This window comes from Bombus vosnesenskii, unplaced genomic scaffold (assembly GCF_011952255.1).
Source record: "Bombus vosnesenskii isolate JDL3184/JDL3185 unplaced genomic scaffold, Bvos_JDL3184-5_v1.1 scf7180000013883, whole genome shotgun sequence".
NCBI lineage: Eukaryota > Metazoa > Arthropoda > Insecta > Hymenoptera > Apidae > Bombus > Bombus vosnesenskii.
In genome coordinates, this window is record NW_022883264.1 from 270,379 (window position 1) to 287,678 (window position 17,300).

Sequence of the window (17,300 nt, forward strand, 5' to 3'; positions counted from 1 at the left end):
TTATAATATTAAATATAATATAATTTTTTGATAGAATGTGTATAGGCAATGAAATAATTTATTTAATACTCTATTAGTCTTTACATTGAGGTTTGAAGTTTGTTATCTGACTTTAAAGCAAACATATAAACTGGGTACAATCCACGTGGAAATTTATGTTGTTGTTCTTCCTTTATACAAGCTAAATTAGATTCCTGAAATATACGATAGAATTCAGAAAGAGGTCGTGTCACTGATGAATCCTTTGTATCAATCTCCAAATTTTCAGAACTGGTCACATTTTCTTTAATCACTATTACACCATTAGATTTTAGGCCACTCCTATAAAAGTTTTATTAGATGATTAAAAATAGTTTTTAATTTTTATTGCGGCTAAACAAAATACTTACGAACACTTTTTTAAAAATTCTATCAAATCATCATGCTTTAAATGACCCAAAACCCACTGGCACCAAATGACATCATACTTGGCAGTAAAGCAAAAGTTTTGTAGTCCTTGAAATATGATTTAATCAATTAAATGTCTTTTCTACTTTGTATAAACCAATGGAGTATTACCAATTGGATAATAGTTGCAAATTCTTGTTGAATGGCTTTTCAAACATGTTTTAGCTACTTCTAAAAATTTTAAATTTTGCTCCACTAAGTCAACGTATTTAAAATGATTTAATAATAAATTCTTAGTTATCCTTCCTATGCCTGCACCACAATCTAATGCATATGTCTTCAATGGAGGATTTTTTAACTGAAATAAAACAAACTTTAGGTATCATAATATTTAAAAAATTTAATGATAAGAATCTTGAATATTACAAAATTAATCATTATAATATATACCTCAAACAAAGCCTTTAAAAATTTTGTGGATCCCTTTATATCAATTTGAGAAATAAACCCAAAACCTCCAAGCATTCCATCTATTGTAGGTGGAACATGTTCCCAGTATTTGACAGCTGCTGTATAAAATTCATGTCCTTCAAGTGTACTTTCTTCTTTCTCCATCTTTGGTGATGATAAATAATACATCTTACCTATGTAATCAATAACATAATCAATTTCATTTTATCTATATATTCAAAAGATTTAATTATGTAAAATGAAAAACAATCAAAACAACATGTAACGTGTTCAAAGAAATTAATAAAAAGTGAGCATTGACTTCTTCATAAAAACTAAATATTTTAATACCTTTTATATTTAATAAAAACCTGCTATATTATGAAATAATGTTTATACATAAATAAGATATTGTTAACAAAAATTTTATGAATAGAACTGACATTAAAAATTGTATACTTTATCATCGACATTTAATAAATTATATCGACTTATATCGATTATAAAATATCGACATATTGCTTGTTCTGTGGAGTCGAAATATCGACAACATATCGATTACTGTATATAAAAGCTTTTGTACAATTTAAAGATAAATTTATTAAAAGAATATTACGTAGGAAAGAACCAAAATCTCTACATAGTACGAAAATTTATACATAAATTATCAAATGATGGATTACATTGCGTATGGTTAAAATAAATTGTGTGCAGTAGTTGTGCGTACTCACTGGTCGGTTTGGTTAGGATAAAATCGATGTTAGTCGTTAGTGAGCAGTTCCCTTGGAATCATGGCAGAAGTACGACTTTATGATTCAACAATTTGTCGGTTATGTGCAGAAGATAATGGTAATGGAGAATTACTCTATATGGCAGATGGTGATGATCCAGATTTAAGTTCTATGGTCAATCGGTACTTGCCGCTCAAGGTACGAAATTTCGAAACATTAGACTCTAACTTGACTTCCTGCTTTATACACAAATACTACCAGAATCAAATGTTCGATATTTCCTCCTGATACTGTACACTGTACATTGTTATTTACTTTGTCTGTTATTTGTCTGAGAATTTACTATAATTTTTATAAATGTTAGTATGATTGCAGAACATTGTCTTTGTTAATAAAATTTTTTAAATGATAATAAATATTCTAATTATGTTCATAATTTAATGTTAAACATATTCGTTACTGTGTATTGTTATTAATCCTATTCAATTTGATTCGATATGATATTATTTTAAAATATTAATGTTTTTGTTCGTCATATAAGTTTCATTTTAAGATGTACAAAATTTCAGTTTTTCTGAATAATCTCTTGCAAAATGTAAAAATAATGAATATCAATTGGCGTAATTATTGATTTATTGTTTGAGGTTATACTACAAAAAGAAGCATTGAATTTATTTTCAAATAAATGTTATAATACAATTTTCATTAAAGATTCGAGATGATGGGAAATTACCACGTACAATTTGTCCTGGTTGTAATATTCAACTGGAGGCTACGATACAGTTTTTTGAATTATTGGTGGATGGCCAAAGGAAAATTCGTGAGATGTGGAAGCATCAGATAGAACAACAACGTAAAGCTGAACGAGAACGCTTACGTGCAGAAAAGGAGAACACAGATGTTAGATCAGAAACATCACAGTTGGATATTATTCCAAGATATAACGAAGAAGACCACTTTGAGCAACAAATCATAATAAAAAGTATTGTTTCATACTAAAGATTATATTATATTCTAATTAAAGATCTATTGCAAAATTTTTAATTATGATATTGTTTAATAGTAATGCCAGATGGTTCTATGTATGCTGCAGAACATGAAATGAGTTTACAAATGGAAGGATTAAGTAAACCCAAACGAAAAAGAGGACGTCCACCAAAATCTCACGCAGAGAACATATCTGTGGTTTGTAAAAGTAACATGTTTGTTCAAGATAAAATATTTTAAACTATTAAATTTCAGGAATTAACAAAGGGAGATGTACTAGAAGCAGTGAGTCAAGAAGAAGAAGATAAACATGAAGAGGAAATAGATGAAGTAGATGGAGATGGAAGACGTCGCAGAAAGCGTAAAGTTCCCAAAAGGTATTGATTGTAAGGAGAAACGTTTAAAGGTAATTACTATCATTTTTATAATAGCATATGAAATGATTCAGATATATGGAGGCAGTTCAAGGCAAAGAACTAGAAAGAATATATAAGGAGGAGGGAGTTATCGATGAAGAAGACGATGATGATCCTGATAATTTTGAGGATCCTGAAGAACAGTTAAATATGTCTGTTCCTGATAGTCAAGAAGGTAAGAAATAGTGAAATACATTAATTTAAAGGTATTTATTTAATAATTATTTATCAATAATCATTTGTATATTTTAGAAATAATTGGTCACTTAGAATCTGAAGAAGGAAAAGATCTTGGAGAGTTAGTGATAGTAAACAGAGGTAGAGGACGAGGTCGACCAAAATTACGTCGTAGAAGAAATAAGTTCACGTGTCAATTATGTGGTCGAGGGTTTCTTCAACGTAGCAGATATATTGTACACAAGTAAATAGAATTTAGCGAAATTTTAACGTTGTATACAATGAAAGTAATATTTGCTTTTTGTAATTAGGAGTTTCCACAAAGGCATAAAATATGAATGTTCGGAATGTAAAAAGTTATTTACGAGTAAAGAAAATTTAGAATTGCATCAGAAGGCAACTCATCATATTGGAGATGATGTTAATCAAGATTTTGAGCATATTGTCGAAGATTCAACCTTTGAATCAAAACGTTTATCAGAAGAAAATAATATTTCTAACACACTTGATCATGCATTGACTGAAGAACAACATACAAATAATTCAAACAATTCTAGTGATTCTCAGAAAAATGTTCCATGTGAACACTGTGAAAAGTTATTTGAAACAAAGGAGATGTATGACCTGCATTTAAAAATGGCTCATGAACGTGATAAATTATTTATATGCACTATTTGTAATAAAAATTTCACACAACAAGCAGCTTTAAAACATCATATGTCAATACACGAGGTAAAAGAATGAATATGGATAAATTATACTCTAAAAATTATAAAGGTTCCCAATATATAAAAAAATATAATAATTAAATATTTTTTTATTATTTTTTAGAGAAATAAATTAGAGAAAGAGTATCCATGTGATATTTGTGGAAAAGTACTCAATCATCCTAGTTCTGTAGTATATCATAAAGAAGCAGAACACAATAATGGTCGTCGATTTGTTTGCAATAAATGTGGAAAAAGTTTTAAACATAAGCAATTGTTGCAACGTCATCAGCTTGTACATTCTGATGATCGGCCTTATATTTGCAAATCATGTAACGCCAGTTTTAAAACAAAGGCAAATCTAATCAATCATCAATCTACACATACTGGAGAAAAAAAATATTTTTGCGAAATTTGTGGGCAGCAATTTGCACATAAAACTAGTCTCACGCTACATTATAGGTTACTATACAAATAAAAGATATACTTATATACATTGATTTAAATTTAGTTAAATAAACAAATAATTTCACATTTAGGTGGCATACAGGACACAAACCATATACATGTGAGGTATGTCATAAAAGTTTTTCACAGAATGGAAATTTACAAGAACATATGCGAATACATACTGGGGAAAAACCTTATTGCTGCGATTATTGTGGCAGAAAGTTTACTACTTCTTCACAATTTAAACTACATGTTAAACGACACACTGGCGAGCGCCCTTGGAAATGTGAATTTTGCGCAAAGTGCTTTTTGCACAAAGATACATGGAAATGTCATGTTCGCAGGCATAAAGGAGAACGTCCTTTTCAATGTGCTCATTGTAATCGAGGTTTTACAGAACAATGGGCTTTGAAAAAGCACCTTCGTTTACACACTGGTAACATTTTTATTCTCCATTTAAATCTGCTTTTCCAAATTTACTATTTTTATCAAAAATTTCAACATTAATTTATTATTAATTAATTTATTTATTATTAATTTATGTGTTTAAGATTTATTTTTAAAAATGTGTTTTCATATATTTTTATTTGTTAGGTGAAAAGCCTTATTCCTGTGATGTTTGCGGAAAAGCATTTGCTGATTGTTCAAACTTAACAAAGCATAAAAAAGTAAGAGAGAATCCAAATTGTATTAATAGATTCAATAGTGAAAAGTTCAATAAGATGGAATTATTATCGAGTTGCTTCTAGGTACATAGGGAAACTAAACTTTCTGCGATAAATGAAATAGAAGGTTCTCCAATTGGAGAAGTTTGGCAAATTTTACCAAGTTCTCAAGAATCTGATGAACATTCATTAACTGATCAAATGGCTCAAGTTATTGCAACAGATGAGACATCAGGAGATGGTATTCAACAAATTATATATGTTTCATACCAAGATCCAGATGATCCTAACCAGTCTCGAACTTTACATTTCGGTAAAAATGACAATGTTATAACGTTTGTATTTATTAATTTACATCTGTTTCTAATTCAACTAATCCACATTTTACATTGAAATCAGTTGACGCTGGAATGATGAGAAATAAAGAGGAGAAAACGAATGTAAATCAATCATTAACACATTTAAGCGTTAGCAATGATAGCATGCTTTCTAATCCAGGTCATGCTAATGAAAATAATAACTCAAATGAACGAATAAATGTGGAACTTTCAGAATCTGATCTTCAACTTCAGGTAAAGATAAATAAGATATTAAACTGTTATTACGTAGTAATAACAAAAGAATAAAACGGTAGTTATATTTACAGATCACAGATGAAGAAGGTAACCCAATTCCTCTTTCAATCCAAGATGCCCGACAGCTTTTATCTCAAAGTCAATTTGTCAATCAACTTAGTGATGGACAAGAAATTAGAGTTCATTCTGGTGTTATTCCAGATGAATTAACAGCACCATTAAGTGTACACGTTAATCAAAATTCCGACATAAAGAATGTCGACATTTCTAGTACGGTAGAAACAAAAGTGAAAAATATTTCGACTGTACAAACAGATGCAGAAGCAATCGTAAAAGCATTGCAGGTAATATTTTTAAATAAAATTGTTCAAGTAATAAGCTTCCTTACATCTGATGAGCATTCAATACTTTTTCACTTTAAACTCATTCAGAGGCGAGCGATCATAGAAAGAAAATCGATCTACGTGTAATTTCTGGAAATCATCTACTCGGTTATATAATGCCTTAAACTAGTTACAATAAATAAATTAATGTATTATTATGTATTTTACAAAAAATGTTATTGTTACATACAATTCTAATTAAAATGTAATAGGATGAAGATACGGATGCAAGTGCTGTTGCAACGATTAATCAAATGGAGGAATCGGAACAATCGGGGATTGCCGATAGTGAACAAGCAATAGAATTCACAACACAAGATGGACAAAAAGTTCGTTTAGTTACTTCTTATCATGTTGATCCAATGCAACTTGCTTCTGAGTACCTGACTATTGTATAAAATCATATATGTATAATTTCTTCGATTCTATATGTTAAATTTATTCAAATGTGATCGTACTTTATTTTTAACAGAAAAACAGAATTTTTAAAGTACCCTATTTAGTTATTAATAAAATTTTGCTAGCTTGTAGAATTCATCAAGCGATGTACGATCATAATTGCCTGTAGGTAAACAGATAATTGTTTAAGAGAAATATAAAACATGTACACTATGGTTAAACTACTGACTATGTTTATCAGTATCTAAAGAATAATAACGTCAGCTGTTTAATCTCTGAAGCAGCTATGTGAATGCTACAAATTAATAAAATTTGGTTAATAATTAAACGATGTACGCAAAAAGTTCTTCAAACGAATTATTTTTTCTCATTTTATCTTTAAGGAGTTATATGATTTAACAAAATTTGTAAATGTCAAAATTTACTAAATATTATAATAATCAATAATATTAGGTTGGCCGCTAAGTGATTGCGGATTTTGTCATTACCACCTAATGCCAGCCCAATATACACGCGCTTATATATATATATATATATATATATATATATGTGTGTAATAAATATTTAAAATAAGTGTTATTTCTTTTTCAATCACGATATTTAATATATTGAAGGAGAAATGGTACAAAAGGTCTATTAATTGAAGGTATTTTTGAAATTTTATTTAAAGATTTAAATCATATCCATTTATGTTCAAAAACCCAGCATCTCTACAAAGTTGATACATCCGATTTAAATGTTTGTCATCTTCAACAGCGTGATCTTTTTCTAATAATTCTGTTCTTAAACATGAACCAATTAAATCTTTATATCCAATTAATTTTGTTCCAACATTCAATGTATTTACCCATATTGTATTTCCCAGATGTAAATTTACCTGTTTATTTAAATCTATATTACAGGGCGACAAGCAAATAGGTGATCAAACTTTGGTACCATATTCTACTGTTTTTAAAAATAAAAAAAGGTCATACAACCATAGATCCAAAAGCTCTTTCCGAGATATAGATATAGTCTACGATCTACGATGTGTCGAAGCAAAAATACTTTTAACAGAATATCGTCTATTGATAAGAGATATTGAGCTTGTGTAGCGTCTCCATTAGCTCGTTCATACATAAAGTGAATATCTGTGCACTTGATATTAGAATAAATCAGTCTGATAGCACCGTTTTCACTATGAAACGTTTAGATACATACTGATTTATTATGAAACACATTGCCTTCAATATCATAATTTGCTCCATCGCATTATCTACTTCTAGCAAAAGAAATGATGACAATGCCTGAAATTCTACGTTCGACGACTACGACGTACGACGTTCGAAAGAATCTTCGATGTAAGAAAAATTTTCCGACCTATATTTATCAAACCTCCTTTTATCCTTAAGAACAGTACTAAAGTTTGATCATGTTTCTTTGCCACATTATATATCTTATCTATAAGCAAAATGAATAAAAAAGATATAAAAAAAGGAATCTAAAAATAAATAAAAACTAATAATGTAATATACCGTTCCAATCACATAGGACTTATCATCAACATTTTCTTTAAACCACTGGTACACAGCATCAATTGCACAATTATTCCAAACATATTCTTCATCATGCGGAGCTATACCAACTAAAAATACTTCTACTACTTGCATAGAATATTCTATAAGTTCTTCTGGCATATGTAACAATCTATATACCTAATATAAAAATTACATTAATATAAAATTATATTTTTTCATTTAATTATATAATATATTACTTTGTACTATTATATTACTTAAATACATACATCTACTTTCTTCAAAATTACACCGTTGTCAATACATCTTACATTTACATACTTTGGAATTTCTGTTTTATTTTCTCTTTCAATATGTAAAATTTGTATCCTCTTAAAAGTATCTACTGGTTCTTCCAAACCACATATACATCCCACATCAAGAGTCTCACATTTCTTTCTACAACAATAAACATAAATACTAATAAACACGTTAAATAATATATATAAAATATTATCTTTTTATACAAAGTGTTAAAAAAGAAGTAAACAATATTTATAGGAGGTGATTATAGTCATCAAGACGAAGAAAAAGTTCATGTATAAAAATGTTACATGAGATTCAATTTTCATACTATAAACGATTAAATTTTGCGTTAGTTTCACAAATTTATAAATATCGTTCTATATATAAAGGAATCTTTATTGCTATATTAACCTGTTTTCCACACAAGAATAGAACTCTTGAATTCTTGTGTTAATTCGCAGATATTCAACAGTAGAAAATTCCACTTCTTTTAATGTATTAAATTTGATATATGATATAATCCTTGCAGAAACGTGTGTAGCATCATGTATGCTCACTACTCTGAATTTTACCTTGTCGTTTCTGAAATAATATCCAAAATTAACCAAATTTTTTTTTATTAGTTCGTAAATTTTTACTTACATTTGAATGTCCGTAATTGGAGCATCAACTTTTGAAATTATTTTATGTCTCAATGCACAAGAAATTTGTTTGTTACAAAATCCCCAAGATTTTATACTGTCACAAATAGGATAATTTTCCTTTTTCTGTTCTAAAGTAGCTGTTATAAACTTAATAAATTTTTAAAGTAGATTTTTACAACATAAGTTAGTTTGTATAAAAAATATGGCTTGTACATGTTACCTTTTTAATGAATATTTTGATACATACCTTAACACTTTCTAATATCTTTTCAGGAATGACATAATTCGTACGTTGCATTAAATTTATTATATGTAAAAACTGTCTATCATTATTTTCATCCATTATTATAGTTACTTTTCCGGTGCTATTTTCCTAAAACAATTTGATTAAATGAATATTATTTATTGAATTATACAAACATTTTTGTAATAAAATAACATACCATTTGTAAATTTTCTAGAAGTGTAGAGAACCGAAAATTAAATTGTGTCTTTGAATGCAAAGGAATTGAATAATGTATCAACCAAGTTACGTTTGTAATATCTATATCTGGTAATATATCATCTGTACATATTAAAATTGGATAAGAACCACTTATACAAACATTCCAATATTGCTTAATACCTATATTCAAACAAAAATTGTTAGATACAATTTGATGACAATATCATCACGAATCAAAATTATTTATATCTTTAAATATCTTATCTATAAATAATCTTACATTGTAAGTGAACATAGTTCATATTTCCATGAGCTAAAAGAGTCTCTTTATGTTTTTCTAAAAAGTTATTTAACTCTTTAGCTTCGTTATTATTTCCACAAATTACTATAGTTCGTGAGGTGGAATATTCATTACCTAATGAATCTGTTGTAAAATGATCTTGAATTATTTAATTTTACTATAAATATTTTTTTAAATAACTAAATTCTACCTAAAAGCCTTTCAGGTTTTTCCCTTGAATTTATCACATAAAAGTTTAAACGTATAGATTTAAAAATTGCAGCTTCCATAAAAGATGCTATATATATGCATGGATTTTCCATTAGAATAGAGGCAATTTTTTTTAAATGCAGTGTCCAGTATGTTGCAGTTATTATAATTTGAAATGTCTTACTTTTTAATTCTCTGTTACAAATAATATTGTGTCGTCTAAATAATTGACTTATCTAAAAAAATTTCTTTTACATTTATATGAATATAAAAGCGAAAAATTATCATAAATAAAATAAACTTACAGAATCAAAATATTTATCCAAGATAATATCACCATCATCCAAAATTAAATATCGAAGATTTTTAAAATTTACTAATTTTTTATTTTTGTTCATGAAGCGTATTAAAAATCGTGGTGTAGAGATTAGTATCTGACATCCATTAAACATTTCAGCCTAAAAATTTAATAAATTATTCTATATCGGATTGAAATATTTACCGTTGTATTTATTTTTACTGTTACCTAAATTTGTTTTAAGAAATTTACTTACCACTAATGATCTTTCTGATTTACCGTTAATTGCAGCAACAGATTTTATCGTTTTATAGTCTTCTAGGAATTTTGTGCATAAAAAATGAACTTCTAGTACCTCAGATGAGGAAGAACATAGTATCAATGCAGATGGATTTATTCCTTGAGGAAGCTGTTTCAAAATTTATATCCTTTAAAATGTTATATATTTTTTTTTCTAGTTAATGTATAATAAATAAATAATATGTGAATTCTAAAATTACTATCTATTTCGTTAATTTTCAAGAAAAAACCATTATCTTCTCTATTCATTATCTAATAGAAATCAATTATTATCATAGATTATATTACTATACAATCTTTTATGTATTTGAAAGAAAGATAATGCATATATTCTATATTAGTTCTAATGTTAATATAAACAAACAATATTACATTGCAATTTGTAGCCAAAAGTCCACAAATAGCAAATGTATATCCAATAGTTTTACCACATTTTGCTGTTCCAATTGCTATCGTGTCTAAACCTTTTTTTATAGCAGGCCATATATATGACTGTATTTTCCTTGGTTTACATGACTGTATCAATGATTTCCAAGCCTGAGAAGTAATAACATACAAATTAATTTTTGTTAGTCTTCATTTTTAGTAGACAGAACTTTTATACAATTATACCTTGTGTATTTCTACAGGGAATTTTACATCTAATGTAGAACTTAACCATTCATATTTATCCATTCCATAAATTAATACTTTTTCTTCATCTCTTTGAAGTTCATGGTGTAAATAATTGTGTTTTTTAAATTTCGCTCTTTTTAGAAAACTATCAAAAAGTATAAGTATTTAATAAAAATGTAAAAAAGATAGAATTGATTAATTAATTAATCGTATTTTTTATCAAACCTTTCCTTTTGCTTTTTTCTTTCACTAGTTCTATCCAACACTTGTGAAACATTTAAATAAAATAAAGTTTCATCATTGATTATTTCTTTATTTAACTTTTCACTATTCATAGAACTTTCTATAAACTGCAACAATTCTATATAAAAGTCAAACAAAAAACATTATATACATACAACAACTTTCGATAAAATTAAATATTAATAATATAATACAAAAATTTATTAAATTACTTTTATTTAAATAAATAGCATATTGATGTAGAACTAAAGCTTCACTTAAACATATTACTTTGTTTTTTATATTGAGATAAAATTCACCATAATATTTTCCATACTGATCAGATACTATAGGGTCAAAATAGATTATATCAGATGCACTTATTAATTCCTTTGTGTATTCGATTGCAGATGTACTCCATTCCTCTAAAATTCTTTATACAGATATAAAAAAAAAGCTATATTTAAGTTTTTAATATGTAAATTATTGAAATATGTTAATCATGTAATTGTTTTAGTGTAATCATACGTTAGAGTCTCATTCTGTACAGATAAGTTATGTTTTACATCCGCAGGTAAAATATTATATAAACCAACTGTGAAGGTTAAATATTCTTCAAAAATTGCACCAGTTGAACATATAATGAAGTCCTCTCTTTGTGATTCAATAGAAATCCCATAATCAGGTAAAAAGATATTATATGTATCTTTCAGATTTTCAATACTACTAATATATCCTCTGCATAACCATCCAGGACAATCAGTTATAATATCTAATCTATTATATACTATAACTGCCTAAAATAATTATAAGTAAAATGATATAGCTAATTTTATATAGAATTAAATTGATTATTACTAATATTGGCATTATAAAATTTATATATATATCACAAATTGGTCTTACATCTCCTATTTTTGGTTCTATATCTTTTTCAGTACTGTGAAACGTTTTCTCTTCTTTTAACAATTTCTTATTAATAGAATTTAACTTTTCATTATAGTCCTTCACTTCATAAATTCTTACAATATATGGAGTTAAAATATTTGTAATTTTAATTACTGTTGCAGTAGATGGTAACATAGCACCTGCAATTAAATATTAATTTAATAAGGTATTCACATATGATGAAAGAATTGTGAATAATTACTTTCTAATACTATAAAGTGTATAGAAATACAAATTTTATGTTAAAATATAGACTTAACCTGTATCATAATAATTCTGATTACTCATTTTCGTTCCTCAGTCACGCTTATACATATAATATTGCAAAAAGACTATATCACAGATCGTCACAGCAAAAAATGTTACTTCACTACAAATATTACTTTATTTAGGTATTACAATATTTTTCGAAGGATATTAAGATCGTTCCATTGCATACGCTAACATAGTGGCAAAGAAAGAACAACAAATTTGAACGAATTTAAACAGCCAATAGAAATACATACAACTTCAGAGAAAACAAGAGAGGTAAACAGTGTTTGAATATTTTTGATATCGTATTCTCGTAATAAATATGTAATATAAAAATGTTTTATAATAAGAATTAATACAAGAAATACAATTTCTCAATAAAATAACTAATTATATATTATTTTATAATTAATTTACATAATATACTAGCAAGAATTCTGTTAAAATAGTTAATTTTACTGGTTACAGTTATTAAATGATGGTTTTGATATTGTGGCGATAAAGATATTTATCTTACATCTGTATTTTCAAAATATCGTTTTATACTTACGTAGAGTATATCATTAAGTACATTCATTTTGTGTTTTAAAAATAAGTCTGTGAATATTTATTATGAAATATTTCTTTTAATCGTACATAAATCTTTAGATTTAATTTATAATATCAATAAGTGATGTATTGACCATTTTAATTTATAAGATGTATAAATGTGTTATTTTCTTTCATAACAGATTTAAAAATACTTCAAATATAGTGCTAATATAAGCCAACTTTAATTGGAATATAATGTCGACTTTAAAGGCAAAAGGTTGTCTTTTTTTGGCTTCTTCCCTTTGTGATGGCCTAGAAGATAACAATATAAAGTAAGAACTTCCTATAATTGAATATTATTATATTTCTTTATTACTAATATTATTCTTAATTATTTTAAACATCTACTACTATGTTTGTATGTTAGATATCTAATAATATTTTAAATATCCAATTATTAGCACATAAACATTTTTTTAAATTTAGAATTGTTATTAATGTGTTTTGATAGGCAGGTAACTACATTACTTTTAAATAAGGAAGCAAATCCTAATACACTGCTTCCTACGCACGGAGTAACTCCATTTCATTTAGTAATAGGTAACAATTCTGAAGCTTTTGCTGAAGAAGTCTCTAAATTATTTCTGCGTCATGGAGGTAATCCAAATGTCAGGTAATTAATTAAAATAAAATCGAAGTAATCGATTAAGATACAATTGATTTTGTGTTTTGAAAAATAATGTAAAATTTTACAATAATACATTTTTTATATGGCACATGAAATTGAAATATGGTAATTCCAATTAATTTTGTAGGTCAGTAGATGGATTAACTCCAGTTCATGTGGCGGCAGCATGGGGTAGAGTTACAGTACTTGAATTACTTTTAGCAAATGGTGGAGATCCACTTTGTTTGGATGATGAAGGCCGTAGCCCATTTCATTATGCGTTTGATGGAAAATATTATAAAGCAATTGCGATACTTGGAAAATATTGTGATAATTCTATAAAGGAAGAAAAAACAACGAAATATAAAATGACTTTTGGTATGTAAAAAGAATAAATTAACTTTGATATATTATTACATATTTAAATAATAAATAAATAAAAAATAAATTATTTTTTGTAGATAAACTTCTGATTAATAACGAAGATGTAATGGCAGAATATATTGTTCCACAAATTTCAAACGTTTCTAAAGAAAATATGATAAATGAAACTATATTTAAGGGACATAAAGATGAAAGATTTGCTATCACAAAACATGTAAATTCCTCTAATCTTAATTACAGTAGTATAAGTAATGATAATCAATCTGAAAGTGCGATGACAAGTGCAGCAGAACTTCGAATTCAAGAAGAAATGGATAAAGAAAAACATTTAATTAATGAAATTATTAATCAGCTTTCAAATTCTTTAAAATCTAATCCCAAAGAAGAAAAGATTAATGAAAAATATCGACAATGTAAAAACATTCTAGATGATACTAGCCCCTCGTCTACAATAAGTACTGATAATAGCATTCTATACAATATCGAAGACAAATTTCCAATAAAAATGAAAGGAAAGAAGCGATCTGTTACGCCTAAATATCGGCGAGAAATTTTCAGTCAAAGCAATAATATTAAAGTTCCAATAACGCCTATATATGATCCAAATGATTCCATCGTAAGTAAATCGCCAAATTTTTTAATTAATAAACCAATAGAGAAAGGACAAAAATATTTATCTCCAAAAGTACTAAATAAAGAAATAAAATTTGAAGCTCGTACACCTTGTATAATGAGAACTCAGTCGTTTCAATCAGAAGAATTTAATATAGGAAAAGAAGTAGCAAGGTCTACCCCAAGAAGAAGGAAACGATATTATAGGCAATATTCATCTCTTAGAAAATTTAGAAGAAATAATGAACTTACGTCTTCAGAAAACACAAGCCCCGATACTACAAATTCTCTGTCACCAAACCAGAATTGCGCAAGAAATTTAAATTACAAATTTAATAAAGATCTGGCAATAAGATTACATGAAAATAAATATGATGATGATATACCAATAGATTCTAATGAAAATGAGAACAATATCGAAAAGTGTATATTAAAAAGGGATTTAACAGAAGGACTTAATCATAATTTTAGAAATTTGCACATAAAAGAATCAGACTTTAAGGAAAAAAGTGAAGAACATTTAAAAGAACATATATTAAAAGCAGACAAAACATGTGCAGTACAAAAAAGATTTTTAAATAAAGTGGAATTAAAAATCAACGATACTGTAAATACTTTTAAAGAAAATTTAAGTACCTTTCTTTCAAGGTAAAATTATTTACATTTATCTTTATCTATATATAGATATCATCCGAATAACACGGTAGTTAATTTCCGAAAAAATGCCTTGTTACGTACACTATTTCTTTTTAATAACTAATTGTAAGGCTATGCGCGTACTAATTATAAGTAAAAACTATACAAAAAACTAGGTTATACATAGCATTATTAGAAGAAGAAGAAGAATTAATAATTAATTAATAATATAATTAATAAAAAATAGTACATATTAATATTATATAATATAACATAAAAAGATAGAGAAATAAGATAAAAACCTCCGCTTATAAGAGGTGACAACATTAGTTAGTTACTAAATGGTAAATATGAGACAACATATACGCCTGGTCAAATGAAAAACATCGAATGATATACCATTACGTGTCGTTTCGTACAGGGATTTCCCAAATTCTCGAAAGATGTTAGAGCGAATTTGTGTTGTAGGAGTACTGTGTTGTACGAAGGATATCTGTACGCGATAGAAAAATTTAAAGTCACCCGCTTTAATCAAAACGTAAAATTGTTTGTAACCCTGAAGATATTAATTTTTCGAACCATGTTTATCGGAACATTTTTCTTTCATTTGGCGGATACTATCTATGCTAATCGTTTTGAATCGTTTTTATCACCTTTCTTACCTAATCACCTTTTTTCTTTTTTATATCTTATCTTCTTTAGATTTTATGATAAACATATTTAGTATTTTAAGTCTGTATTTTAAGTTTAATAATAAATTAATTGCTTTCGACAGTTTTAAATCACAGTCATATATCAGTGTACAAGAGGAATATAGATATGAAGATCCCGATGAAGGCTTAGCTTTCTTGGAACGTAGGATTTACACATTATCACCATGGTAAGACATTAAGAATAATCATACCTTTATTAATAGTGATTCTAATAACTTGTTATTAATTTTTAGCAAAACTGCAGATCGTATTTCATCTGACAAAATGTGTAAGATATATTAAAATTATTTTATACTTCAATATTGAATTTATGAATTTATAATTACAATTTATAAATTTATTTAGGGCCGAAATCGTTAAATTTATCAGTGGACACATATCCAACAGATGATACGCTACGAAAAGAACTAATTAATTATGGTGACAATCCTGGACCAATAACTAATACAACAAGACAACTATATTTAAAACGTCTGACTAAGTTAAAATGTGGGGCATATAATCCATCATTTTTTGAAGTCAATTCTGGATCTGTAACAAATACGAAAAGACAACTATATTCAAAACAACTCACTAAGTTAAAATGTGAATCACATAATTCATCATCTTTTGAAGTTAGTCATCTTCCTTTGCATAAGTCGAATTATTGTGAATTTCATATGAAACCATTTTTAACATTTGGAGATTGGATAAATGATATAGAAGAATATAAGATCATTGAAAGAAATGCGTTTAGAGACTTTTCCTTAGTAAGTCCTTCTAGGAAATGGAGAGATGGAATGAATAAAACTTGTTTTAATTATTTACTCTTAGATCCACGTATAACTAAAGACTTAGCTTTTCGTAAGAGACATTTGACAGAGTCCATGATCTGGACTACATTTCTTTCTGCTATATTTTATGTGGGTAAAGGTACACGAAATAGACCATACTCCCACCTTAAGGATGCTTTTGCTACATGGGTCTCAAAGAAAAAACCTGAGAATGAAAAAATCCAGCATATTTTAGATATTTGGAACGCTGGATATGGAGTTGTGTGTCTTCACATTTTCCAAAACAGTATTCCAGTAGAAGCTTTCACACGTGAAGCTGCTATGATTGATGCTTTAGGAATACAAAAATTAAAAAATTGTAAAAGTGGAGATTATTATGGAATAGCAGCAACATGGAATATAGAACAAAAAGGTAGCTTTGGAAGATATTTGTTATATCAAGCAATGCATATCTTGTTGTGTGAAGGAGAAAGGCAAATACTACCTCAAAATTTGTAAAATGTAAATTTTGTTTCTTCTGAGGGACCAAATATTATAATATATCAGAATGACTAATTATATATATATATATATATGTGTGTGTGTGTGTGTGTGTGTGTGTGTGTGTGTGTGTGTGTATATATATATATTAAAGTTTAGGA

General features: G+C 27.2%; 4 protein-coding genes across 11 annotated transcripts; 2 read left to right on the top strand and 2 right to left on the bottom strand.

Moving 5' to 3' along the window:
* Positions 1-40: 40 nt before the first annotated feature.
* Positions 41-1,805, bottom strand: LOC117239086 (N-terminal Xaa-Pro-Lys N-methyltransferase 1). Of its 5 annotated transcripts, none has more exons than XM_033504369.1 (5): positions 1,569-1,805; positions 838-1,031; positions 559-745; positions 390-495; positions 41-321 (listed from the first exon to the last, which is right to left on the bottom strand). In XM_033504369.1, the coding sequence occupies exons 2-5, from the start codon at positions 1,024-1,026 to the stop codon at positions 81-83; spliced, it is 723 nt and encodes a 240-aa protein (XP_033360260.1). In that variant the 5' UTR covers positions 1,027-1,031; positions 1,569-1,805; the 3' UTR covers positions 41-80. The 5 variants fall into 5 exon arrangements, with proteins under 5 accessions (XP_033360260.1, XP_033360258.1, XP_033360259.1 ...); XM_033504367.1 differs by having other exon boundaries at positions 559-760; XM_033504368.1 differs by lacking the exon at positions 1,569-1,805 and adding an exon at positions 1,209-1,247 and having other exon boundaries at positions 559-760.
* LOC117239084 (zinc finger protein 568-like) lies at positions 1,401-6,684 on the top strand. 2 transcript variants are annotated; one of them, XM_033504362.1, is made up of 14 exons: positions 1,401-1,766; positions 2,280-2,550; positions 2,632-2,753; positions 2,811-2,932; positions 3,004-3,146; positions 3,224-3,392; positions 3,460-3,880; positions 3,980-4,317; positions 4,395-4,741; positions 4,900-4,973; positions 5,055-5,283; positions 5,370-5,542; positions 5,617-5,889; positions 6,141-6,684. In XM_033504362.1, exons 1-14 carry the CDS (start codon positions 1,629-1,631, stop codon positions 6,324-6,326), a joined length of 3,006 nt encoding a protein of 1,001 aa, XP_033360253.1. In that variant the 5' UTR covers positions 1,401-1,628; the 3' UTR covers positions 6,327-6,684. The 2 variants fall into 2 exon arrangements, with proteins under 2 accessions (XP_033360253.1, XP_033360254.1); XM_033504363.1 differs by lacking the exon at positions 1,401-1,766 and adding an exon at positions 1,838-1,927.
* Positions 6,685-6,961: 277 nt separating this feature from the next.
* Positions 6,962-15,322, bottom strand: LOC117239078 (putative ATP-dependent RNA helicase TDRD12). 3 transcript variants are annotated; one of them, XM_033504354.1, is made up of 18 exons: positions 15,174-15,322; positions 12,050-12,231; positions 11,672-11,940; positions 11,377-11,576; positions 11,147-11,282; positions 10,919-11,066; positions 10,679-10,843; positions 10,263-10,415; positions 10,014-10,166; positions 9,710-9,944; positions 9,499-9,657; positions 9,217-9,398; positions 9,021-9,146; positions 8,772-8,920; positions 8,541-8,711; positions 8,114-8,282; positions 7,842-8,021; positions 6,962-7,204 (listed from the first exon to the last, which is right to left on the bottom strand). In XM_033504354.1, the coding sequence occupies exons 2-18, from the start codon at positions 12,224-12,226 to the stop codon at positions 6,992-6,994; spliced, it is 2,985 nt and encodes a 994-aa protein (XP_033360245.1). In that variant the 5' UTR covers positions 12,227-12,231; positions 15,174-15,322; the 3' UTR covers positions 6,962-6,991. The 3 variants fall into 3 exon arrangements, with proteins under 3 accessions (XP_033360245.1, XP_033360242.1, XP_033360243.1); XM_033504351.1 differs by lacking the exon at positions 15,174-15,322 and adding an exon at positions 12,352-12,592; XM_033504352.1 differs by lacking the exon at positions 15,174-15,322 and adding an exon at positions 12,352-12,591 and having other exon boundaries at positions 9,499-9,642.
* LOC117239079 (ankyrin repeat domain-containing protein 20A4-like) lies at positions 12,784-17,238 on the top strand. The gene is made up of 8 exons (XM_033504355.1): positions 12,784-12,942; positions 13,075-13,206; positions 13,386-13,547; positions 13,690-13,919; positions 14,003-15,185; positions 15,949-16,053; positions 16,120-16,154; positions 16,232-17,238. Exons 2-8 carry the CDS (start codon positions 13,130-13,132, stop codon positions 17,155-17,157), a joined length of 2,718 nt encoding a protein of 905 aa, XP_033360246.1. The 5' UTR covers positions 12,784-12,942; positions 13,075-13,129; the 3' UTR covers positions 17,158-17,238.
* Positions 17,239-17,300: the final 62 nt, after the last annotated feature.

What these genes read in the sequence shown, in the direction of transcription:
- LOC117239086 (XM_033504367.1), bottom strand. Translation starts at nt 1,026, where the DNA reads ATGTATTATTTATCATCACCAAAGATGGAGAAAGAAGAAAGTACACTT. An exon ending in TTGCAACTATTATCCAATTG is followed by an intron (nt 496 to 558) that starts GTAATACTCCAT and finishes TCATATTTCAAG; the next exon opens with GACTACAAAACTTTTGCTTT. An exon ending in GAATTTTTAAAAAAGTGTTC is followed by an intron (nt 322 to 389) that starts GTAAGTATTTTG and finishes AAACTTTTATAG; the next exon opens with GAGTGGCCTAAAATCTAATG.
- LOC117239084 (XM_033504362.1), top strand. Translation starts at nt 1,629, where the DNA reads ATGGCAGAAGTACGACTTTATGATTCAACAATTTGTCGGTTATGTGCA. An exon ending in AGTCTCACGCTACATTATAG is followed by an intron (nt 4,318 to 4,394) that starts GTTACTATACAA and finishes TTTCACATTTAG; the next exon opens with GTGGCATACAGGACACAAAC. An exon ending in GCACCTTCGTTTACACACTG is followed by an intron (nt 4,742 to 4,899) that starts GTAACATTTTTA and finishes TTTATTTGTTAG; the next exon opens with GTGAAAAGCCTTATTCCTGT.
- LOC117239078 (XM_033504351.1), bottom strand. Translation starts at nt 12,379, where the DNA reads ATGAGTAATCAGAATTATTATGATACAG. An exon ending in AGAAAAAAGCAAAAGGAAAG is followed by an intron (nt 11,067 to 11,146) that starts GTTTGATAAAAA and finishes ACTTTTTGATAG; the next exon opens with TTTTCTAAAAAGAGCGAAAT. An exon ending in TAATTTTGAAGAAAGTAGAT is followed by an intron (nt 8,022 to 8,113) that starts GTATGTATTTAA and finishes TTTTTATATTAG; the next exon opens with GTATATAGATTGTTACATAT.
- LOC117239079 (XM_033504355.1), top strand. Translation starts at nt 13,130, where the DNA reads ATGTCGACTTTAAAGGCAAAAGGTTGTCTTTTTTTGGCTTCTTCCCTT. An exon ending in GGAGGTAATCCAAATGTCAG is followed by an intron (nt 13,548 to 13,689) that starts GTAATTAATTAA and finishes TTAATTTTGTAG; the next exon opens with GTCAGTAGATGGATTAACTC. An exon ending in TATTTCATCTGACAAAATGT is followed by an intron (nt 16,155 to 16,231) that starts GTAAGATATATT and finishes AAATTTATTTAG; the next exon opens with GGCCGAAATCGTTAAATTTA.